General features: G+C 43.1%; 1 protein-coding gene across 1 annotated transcript; it reads right to left on the bottom strand.

The window, feature by feature from the left end:
* Positions 1–5,111: 5,111 nt before the first annotated feature.
* On the bottom strand, positions 5,112–6,358 carry LOC103778189 (pappalysin-1-like; the record flags this gene model as incomplete). The annotated part of the gene is made up of 2 exons (XM_008945764.1): positions 6,289–6,358; positions 5,112–6,180 (listed from the first exon to the last, which is right to left on the bottom strand). Coding segments are annotated over exons 1-2 (1,139 nt in total), but the record flags the coding sequence as incomplete, so codon positions are not given.
* Positions 6,359–9,967: the final 3,609 nt, after the last annotated feature.

Below are 9,967 nucleotides of genomic sequence, written 5' to 3'. Positions count from 1 at the left end.
AAAAAAATGAGGTATTTGCTATAGGTCTGTCTGATACCTGTGTGAATACAAGAATCCTTATGTCAAGAGCTGCACAATGCTCTCTTTGAGGCAGGGGATTAAGTTCTCAAGCTTCCTGAATTGAAGAGCTTTGATGAATTTCATCTGTTCTTTTTAGTGTTTAGGATTAGGTGGAAATGAGTGCTTTATGAGGAATCAAGGAGTATTTCTCACAACTCTTCAAGCTCCTAGAAAAGGGCATTCAGTATGCCTCCCTCCTCCAGAGCAAGTCCACCGTATTTGGCAAAGATGCCTCATGAAAAGACTTCCAGCAGAAGAGAAGGAAAAAGAGATGAGAGGCTGATCTGATCAGAAGCTCCATGGAGGAGCCCTGAAGCACAGCCACAGCTCAATTATCTGTACAAGGTTGACCTAGGCTGTGGATTAGCCAGTTACTTCCTGCTTCTAAATGCTCCTGCTGAGGTCCACATGGCGTAGCACAGTGTGCTCTTCATACGAGGCTCTGCAACACCCATTGCTGGTATTGCCACGATGGGAAGGTCTACAAATTGTTCACATGCATTCCAAGTCTAATTTACCTATGACTGGAACACGCAGATGCCTTTAATCTTGAATGAGTTGATGTGACGCAACACTAAGCTTTGCTGAACTGCACAATGCAAGTGTTGGAAAAGGCCACAGGAAAAGGTGGGGTCAGCAGGGCACTGAACTCCAGCTCTTTGGTTCAAGAACACCTTGAATCTGAAAGAAGGTGCTGCAGATAGGTGCTGGAGCGTGTACAGCTCATCCCTGCCCTTTGTTTAAGCAGCACTGAAGGGTTGTGGGAGCTTTCAGAGCACATGTGGATGTTGAGAAAGCCTGTCCTCGGGGTCAGTGATTCTGAGGGGATTTCCAGCAAGTATTCAGTAGGTTGTATAAATTGAGGGAGTCTGAAGAGACTCCAGTAGCTTTTACTGTTTCAGGAATTTCATCAGTGTTTTCCTAAGAAGGCATCAGGGGAAGTGCTTTCTTATCTGTCCATGCAATCCTGTGGTAAAGCCTGATGTGCAAGCCCAATATTACATAAAAGGAATGGCTCAGTTAACCAAAGTGTGGTGCAAGAATTTGCCACATCAAATGGCAGTTACAGAGCATGATTTCCCATGATGCCTTGCTGTTCGTTTCAAGTTTTTTGAAAAGGGGCCACTGTAGGTGCCATGAGCTCAAAGTCTTCCCTATTTTGTAACCAGCCATATCCCAAATAACACCAGGAATGCATCTTTCTGGCAAGTGTGTTTATCCTTGCTCCTGCCCTTTGTGTTGGGCCAGACTGTATGACCTTAGCATGTTCTACTTTCCCAGAACTGCAGAAATAAAGAAAAGCTGAACAATATTTGCAAATCCTGTGCTGGGACTAAAACTATTTTGTCCCACTCTCATGAAATTAATGAAAAGAAGGCAGGCAGATATTCTTGGGTAAAGCCTGCTGTGCAGCTAACGATAACCAGTCCTTTGGTTTTTCCCTGTAGGCTATTAAACAAGAGGAGAGATGATCTAGTTGGTACCACAAAGTTTCCAGCTTTTCTGCTGAGCAGAAATGAGAGCAGAGTCCTCATCCATCAGTGCTGTTCCTCTAAACTGTCCCCCTAGCAAACTTCTTTACAGATATGTCGTCATACTTAAATCCCTGTGCACCACCCCCCCTGCTACCTGACTGCAGCACAAATCTCAGCTCTTCAGAGGAAAATACTGTTGGAGAGATGCCAGAAAGAGAGACTGGAAACAAACAGAAGAACCACACACTACAGGTCTGCTGCTTGGATCAGCTCTAAAGTCACCATAGTTGCACCAGAACAGTGACTGAAGGACACTTAAACATTTTGTTCAAGGTACCAAAAAGGATGACAACAAACTTATAATGTAGACTGGAGGTGTCTTGAAATAGTTCCAGTGATATCATGTCTGTGGTTGCACTTAGTCAAGAAGAATCCACAGAGTTTTTTACAAGACTCAAAGCAACTTCGTCCCAGATGGAGGCTTGATGCATTGAGACCAAGACAGTCAGCAAAGGAAAGTGACTGAAGATGGATAGATCTTCTTTTGGGGATGAAGAGGCACTGAAGAGGGTTCATGTTTATAACAGCATTAATCAAGCATTAGCACTTTTCAGTTGGTCCAAAGGACAAAAGTATTTCTGGAATAAACTGCATGTCAAACAGCTGGCTACAACTGCTGACACTAAGGATGTAGAAGGAACAAAACCCAGTAGTGTCTGAAGACCTTCTCTGTACCAAAGAAGACTCTGAAGAGTCTTTGCAACACAAAGCTCAGGAAACTTTTTGTTGGTACTATTTCATCTTACCCCCCACCTTCTTCACTAGACTGAAGACTCTTTTCCCTTTCTTTTGCTATTGTTAGACTGAACTTTGGCAGAGGAAATACCTGGAATTAGATGTGAGCTCTCAGTGGCTGTGGAGATGTCTTCATTGATGTGGTGCAAGGCCTGCACTAGAGGGGACCAAGGACTCTTTGCCAATGAAAGTGATGACAAGAGGGGCTGGTGCTGCAAAATGGGCCCAGATGGTGCCAACTGAGTCACAGATTCTGACTGAGTCACTAATTGGCACAGAAATCTCTCTCAGGGGATGACGCTGAGGGCAATACCAAAGCCAAACATAGGGTTTGAATCTTCACCCTCTTAGTCAATGAAGGCTTTGCTGCCAAAGCCACTGCCATAAACCTGTACTCGTTAGCCTCAATACTCCAAGCAATGTTCAGCCTTCCAAACCTTGTTGATAAGTCCACAGACCTAGCTGCTCTATTTTGCCATAGTGTGCAAGCATCCACCGTAGTGGTGGCTATGAGCTCTGCCTAAGCATATCAGCCACCAAATAAAGGCTCCAGAGAGCTGGAATATCTTCTGCTGCCCATCTTGAGTTCATTGCCAATGATCAATGCTGCATTACAATCATAGAATCATTAAGTTTGGAAAAGACCTCTAAGATGATGAAGTTTAACCATCACCTGACACCACCATGACCATTAAACCATATCCCCAAGTGCCATATCTATGATTTTTTTAAACCCCTCCAGGGATGGTGACTCTACCACTTCCCTGGGTAGCCTGGGCCAATGCCTCATTACTCTTTTAGTAAATAAATCTGTCTGTGCAAAAACAAATAAATGAAATCTAATTGTTGCAAAAAAACACCTCTGGAAGATCTATGAATTTTCTTGGGTTCTACGTTGTGGAAGAGGACCTTCATGCCTCCTTCACTGACTTCCTTGTGTCAGTCAAGAGGAGGTTCTTCTCAAGCCAATGTGAACATGTACAATACTTGTAAGCTCAGTGTCATGCAATGCAAATCCTCCAAACAAGTTCAGCAATGTGGGTTTTGTGTCCACGAGGAACATACAACTGTGTATGAAAAGCAGCTATGCTGTGTTAAGGTAACTTTGGATTTTGGAAAAAAGTTTCCTGCTCGGGCTTGTGCAAGTACAATCTGTATAGCAAAAAGACTTCATTTGAAACAGAAACATCTCTGTATGTCAGAATAATGCAGTCCTAAAGCTGTCAACTAAAATTTACAAGGCTTTTCTTGTTTCAATTTGTATGGGTATTATGTTGGTCACAGAAGAAGAGGTAAAGGGGTACCATCAAATTTAAAAGAATGTATTTTTTCTAAAAATTGTCACAGCTGTTATAACTAACACCTCGAGCTCTCAGAACTACAATATTTAAACAATCCAAATTGCATTCTGCCTTTGATGATACTTGCTTGGTTGTGCTCCTCTCCAGTTGAATTGTATTAAAAGATTGGTATTTTTCCTTTCAGTGTTTCTGATCATTATTATTTAAAGTATTTCTTCATTTGAGCTTTCTTCACTGGTAACTGACTGAAGTCAAGCTGAGCTGTAAGGATTTTTTTAAAAACTACTTCACTGAAGTTTGGGGGAAAAAAAAAAAAACCTGGAAGGAAGCATTTCTTTGCAGCTTAATTATGTGTATTTAAAGCTCCAGTAGAGCTGATAATGTTGTTTAAAAAACTTCTCTCTGCTAAGGAAGTTACAAATATAGCCTGAATTACTATAATGGAAGGGACTCCAGAACAGCTCATACTTTGCTTCCTAACCAGAACTTTAGTGTCAACAACACAGGGTGTTCTAAACATCTAGATGACTTCCCACATGACTCAATGAATTGCCCTAAAAAAAAACCTGTATCATGGGATACAGACAACAGAATCTCAGCTTTAACCTTCATCTCCTGTGTGTTTGTATTTCCAGCTCATTCAGAGAGAACATTTTTTTACTTAAACATAACTCTTATCTGAAGATGACCAAAAGCCATTGGGGTAATCGTAGGTACATGATGCTCAACAGATGGAAGTTATTTGAGGATACTCCTCTTCAAACTACAACAAAGGAAGCCTGTAGCTGAGCACCTCAGGATTTTATCAACTCACATCCACCCACAGAAAGCTGCCCTGACATTTTCAAGGAAGGAACATTACCCCCATTTTCATGTATATAATGGAGTGAAGAAGAGCTCAATTACCCACCCAACATGTGCAACAGCACTGCCAGGAACCTGGTCCCCACCTCCCTGCTCATAACCTGCAGACTCTGACCTCCACAGCAGTGCTCACATCGTTAAGAGTAACCAACCTGCCTACCTTCAAAAAGTACTGCAGAATTGAAGTCTACCTAAGAGTATTCATGTTCTGTCCCACACCAGAGAGCCCTTCCCTCTCCAAACACATATGGGCTTTCTGTGACATCCAACCCCCACTCCTGAGAGTCTGTGGTTATAATAAACTGTGCATCACTAAAATACACCGCTTATAACCAACAATTAATGAGTCTGTCCAAGTTGGCTGCTTCAGTCTTTAGCACTGAACTTTAGCCTAGGTGGAGAGCACCAATTCAATGGCAAGACACTGCTGAGACCATTACTGAGACTGCATTTGGATAACGGTAATGTGAGCCAAACACTAAGAAAAAAAAAAATTACAATCTCCGAACCCCATAATGGCAACAACACCAAGGGTTCAACAACCATCAGGCTGATCAACAGCTCGACAGATATTCATTAATAGGATCATAAAAAGCTTGTTTACGAACTTGCCTACCTGTAAGGAGAATATGGGTCAAAGCACGTCTTGGTGACTTCTGTTATCTCCGGGTTACAGCATTCCCCACCATCGAAGTTGTACCTCTCGTAATTACAATCCATGTCACACACCCCATTCTGCTTCTTCTTGTTGAAGAGGGTGTGGCGCACGTGTCGGCAGTCTCCACCATCATACCCAGTCAAGGTGTGGTTGCACTCCGGATCGCAGTTCTCGTCTCCGATCTTGCTGATGTCGCAGTTGGCCAGGATGAGTCGGTGGCGAAGGGAAGAGTTCTTCACCTCCAGCACCTCCAGCTCCCAGGTGATGTTGTAGCGGCTGAAAGCCTCGTTTAGATGCTGATGCTGGAACTCGATCTGCTGCCGGCTGACGGTGGGGTTCTGGTGCTTGTCATCGTAGAGATTTACCACCCGGTAGCGAACGGTTTTATTACGGCGGAAGCTGGGGAGCTTGTTGTAGCTGGCGATGACGTCTGTGTTGTCACAGACCGTCTGGCCGCAGAGAGGAGGGTCTAGGCTGGTATCCAGCAAATAGCCATGATGGTAGCTGAACTTGCTCCGAGGACTGCTGCCATCCTTCATGGGAGACCAGGTGTTTTTCACATTCAGTAAACTGTCTTGAAGAACTAGCTGAGGTAGAGGCATGTCTTGCCTGTGAATTGCCTGGCCCATGTCCAACAAGATCTCCTTCTGAGACCGGGCTGTCCTCCAGAGGCTGAAGTGCTCTATGTAACCCCGATAGTTCTGGTTCAGGGCATTTCCTCCAACCATGAGCACTTTGCACTTCAAGGTCAGAAGACTGAAGATGCTGCCCACTTGCTCTCCACTTGTGGCCACCTGGGCACCATTCACATAGAGTTTCATCAGGTGCCCATCGTACGTGGCAGCCAGGTGCACCCACTGGTTGGGGAGGTAGCTGCGATGTGCTGCAATGGTGGTTACTTTGCGAGCACGGTCCGTCTTCAGAGAGAAGAAATAGCGGGGGTCTCTATTCCCCTGGTCACTGACGGTGTTAATCCCCAGGACCCATCCTCGGTCACGGGAGGTGTAAGAACATTTGTCATATAGTCCTATGTGCCCCCAAAAAAGAAATATGAATAAATAAGGATGACAGAATAAAGAAATTAGTCTTTAAACTGTATAAATATCTCTCGCTACATGTATATACACACACTCACCTCCATCTGTTAGAAAGTTAGTGTATAAGACAGACATTAAATCATCTAGCACAAGATTGTGGGAGGTCATGTCAAAGCTTGCTAATAAAGGTCAAGATTTGTCAGTGGCGTATACAAATGGGATTCCCCTTTCCTGACCACAACGCTTTTGCAAATTCCCATCAGCCAAATGTTGTAGGTTCTTACCTTCACCCAAGCCACACACAGAATCACAGAATCATAGAATTGTGCTGGTTGGAAGAGGTCTTTAAGATCATCAAGTCCAGCCAAAGTTTCTTGAAAATAAGAACAGTCTTGAGACTGCTCAGCAGTCAACAGCAATCACTGTTGATCTCACACGTACCTCATATCCCTGAGCCCTGTACCTGATAAGGTCCAGAGAAGAAATAAGTGTAAAATCTAAGTACTGTGCAGCTTGAGAAACATTCAGCACCTGCAATCACCTTGACAAGCTCAAGCACCCAAGCATCCTAGAGAGTGAACAGGATGTGTTCAGGCTACCCTCAAATTCATACCAAATAAAAACCGTGGTTTACGTACATTGGTATGTTGGATGTGCTGAAGAAAGCATGGAACACATCAAGAAAAGGCAACAAACATGAACGGACGGACACGCACACTCAGAAAGATCTCTGTCCCCTCACACACAGTTACCAACAATTTGGTGCACCGCAGGGAATATACCCTAATGATTTCTCTCTCATAGACCAAGTGTGGATCCATATCTAAAGCTCTCTCAACCAGTCTTCAGACAGCTCCAAGCAATGGGAAGAGCCCACTTCTTCTCAGTTTGGGACAGGAGGTTTGGCAAGTTAAAGACAGACATTTCCATCTCAGTTCTCAAAGGCCAAGGGCTGTAGAGACACACCTCAACTGAAAAAACAATCATTAGAGCCTTCAGCACCAAACAGCTTTTCTACTATCAGCACACAGAAAACAATCCTTCCCCCAAGCCTCCACTTCCAAAAGCCTACACGAAAATTCATAAATCTCTGACAGTTCGGTCCTCATGAAAAGACTAAATATCCCCTCACCTCACCCCTGCACCCTAACCCTCCCAGCACAACAACCCAACAACATCTTCTGCTTCTGACTAAGTTGCTCAACAGCCATCTGTTAACAATCACTCATTAACAGCACAGCTTTGTCTAGTATCAACAGAGCAAAGGTTACAGGAGCATTCACTGTATTTTTCCTCCCTTCTTCCAGCACCCACCTTCCCCGCTCTCCTCACACCCTTCCCCCTTCTCCTCCTCCTCTCCCTGTAAAAAACACTCTTCTGATGGGAAAGTTAAAAAAATTGAAACAGGCCTTTTTTTTTTTTTTTTTTTTTTTTTTTTTTTTTTTTTTTGGTTTTTTTTTTTTTTTTTTTCTGCATGCTGGTATTTTGCTAGAGACTCTGAGCTCCCCCTTTTCCTGTTTCCCTTGGAAGAGAGATCCCAGGGTTCCGAAGGTAATGTGTTTATTCATCTGTAGGGCGCACTCAGTTCAAAACCTTCCTGAGACCAGCTCCTAGTTTATACTGCTACTTCTGATCACGAGGAAGGAGAAGAGGAGAACCAGGGAAGGAAAAGACAAATATTCTAAGAAAAAATACATTTACTGAGATGGGTATTTACCTGAGAAATTAATGATCTGAAAGCCAAAGCTACCAATGACCTTCTGGAGTCTATTTTTTAAGTGATTTTTATTCCATTTTTCATTATGGAATAAATACTTCTACAAAGCATTCATTTTCATATGCATGGGAGCCCATAACTGTCTGCATTTAATGACTCTCGAATGAAGGTATTGTCCAATGATGGTGGCTGGATAATACTGCAGTGACTGAGAAGACAGCTGGCAGGACAAGTCCCTCTTCCAAATATGTCATTAAAAAGTAAGTTATAACAACCTCTAGTTATTGTAATACAACCAATGGAGCTGATCAGACATTTTGTAAGAGAGTTTTTGCCTGCCAAGACATGCCAACATGGTGAATGCTGAAAAAAGTGATGCAGAAATGGGCTAGTCCCATCTCTGGAAGCTGCAGGTCTTCAACACGGACAGGGGAATCCCAGGGACTCCCTCAGCTGTTTTGGCTGCAAGCACAGAAGGTCAACCCTCATCCCAGCCATGCTCCCCACCATCTCCTGCCACCTTTGCCACCCAGCAACCAAATCTCCAGGCCTGCAGACCACAGAGTAGCTACATAAGCAGTAGCTGCTCCACCTGTTTCTTAAGGTATCCAAGATCCCTGCTGTTGGATGGATGGCTCTAAGTCCTTGGAACAGGCTTCTGGGGTCTCCAGCTCTGGGTTAGTCCACCATACAGTCTTCAAGGGTCAAGGTTTTTGGCTTTTTGTACTGACTGGGGCTGGAAATATTCCCCCAAAGAACTAATAAATTATTGTGGAATGGAAATTCAGTTTCCCAGCCAGCATTAAAGAACATCTTCCTCTCTGAAGTGCTTCATGATGCTAGTGATTGACCTCAGCTGAACAGAGGGAGCTGCTGGAGGAATACTACAGAATAGTAGCAACCCTCCCTTGCCTTTGAGCATTTAAACCCTGATGTGATGCAATGTGTCTTGAGTTTGGCTCAAACAGCTGCCATCAATTCAAGATTTACAGGGAGCCAAAGGAGGGCAGAAAAAGAAAAAAAAAACCCCAGTGACAATAGGGACACCACTGAACATGCCAGTATGAAAGCTGCTGAACTAAAACAGTCTACTATGCCAGTTCCTTACATTTTCTAGTTTAGGGCAAAGGTCACTGCTGAATCCACATGCCACGTACAGTATTCTTTTCTCAAACTTTTACTATTACAGTGCTCCAACTCTTGATGAAAAGATGGATTGAACACAATCCCTTCGGCAGCAAGACTTGTTTTATTCTTAAGAGGGAAAAAAGCAAGAAAAGGGATAAGAAACCCACACTCCCTATAACTTGCAAAGTCGTACCAGTTCTTTATGACCTTCTTTCGCTCGTACTCTGTACCTACTTTCCCAATCCTTCACTTACTTTTGGCTTCAGACTGAATCCTCCGGCTAAGGGAGTGTCACTTTTCCGTTTTGTCCCCAGCACAATGAAACTAATTTCAGCTGTGACTTTGGATGTCATAATAAAAGAATTTATTACTTCTTCTATGACAACTAATAAGGGCAAAGCCATTGGAAGGGGGACAGTGAAATAATTGCCAGAACTTCTGAAAACTGAATAATTTGCTGTTTTCACAATTTATTTCAATCTAGTAAATGGTTCCATAGCCATGAGTTATTTCTCAGACATAATTAAGAACATTTTAAACAAGAAGAGGCCTCTTTTACCCCAAACAAGGCTGGTTTTGAGCAGAATCACCCCTTAAAATGATTGACACTCTGAATTTCAAAATTCAGCTGTGACCACAAACAACATTTACATGAAAAACATACAGAGTTTAGATTCTCATTTACACTGAGAATTCTTTACAATAATGTGGTAAAGGACATTTTTAGCTACTTAATGTCCCTCAACAAACCAAGAGTGGTGTAGAGAGGCCTCATGGTAAATGAGACTCAAGCCAATGACTGCAAAACCACAATTTGGCGACTATGCCTGAAGTTTCTTAGCCAAGAAATGGTGCGAAATAAAACTGATGTTTGTTTTCCCCACAGCAATTAGATTAAAAAAATATGTACAAGTTTCATACAGCAGCAAACA

Source organism: Merops nubicus, unplaced genomic scaffold, assembly GCF_000691845.1.
Source record: "Merops nubicus isolate BGI_N331 unplaced genomic scaffold, ASM69184v1 scaffold33298, whole genome shotgun sequence".
NCBI lineage: Eukaryota > Metazoa > Chordata > Aves > Coraciiformes > Meropidae > Merops > Merops nubicus.
This window is presented reverse-complemented; position numbering and strand designations above follow the sequence as displayed.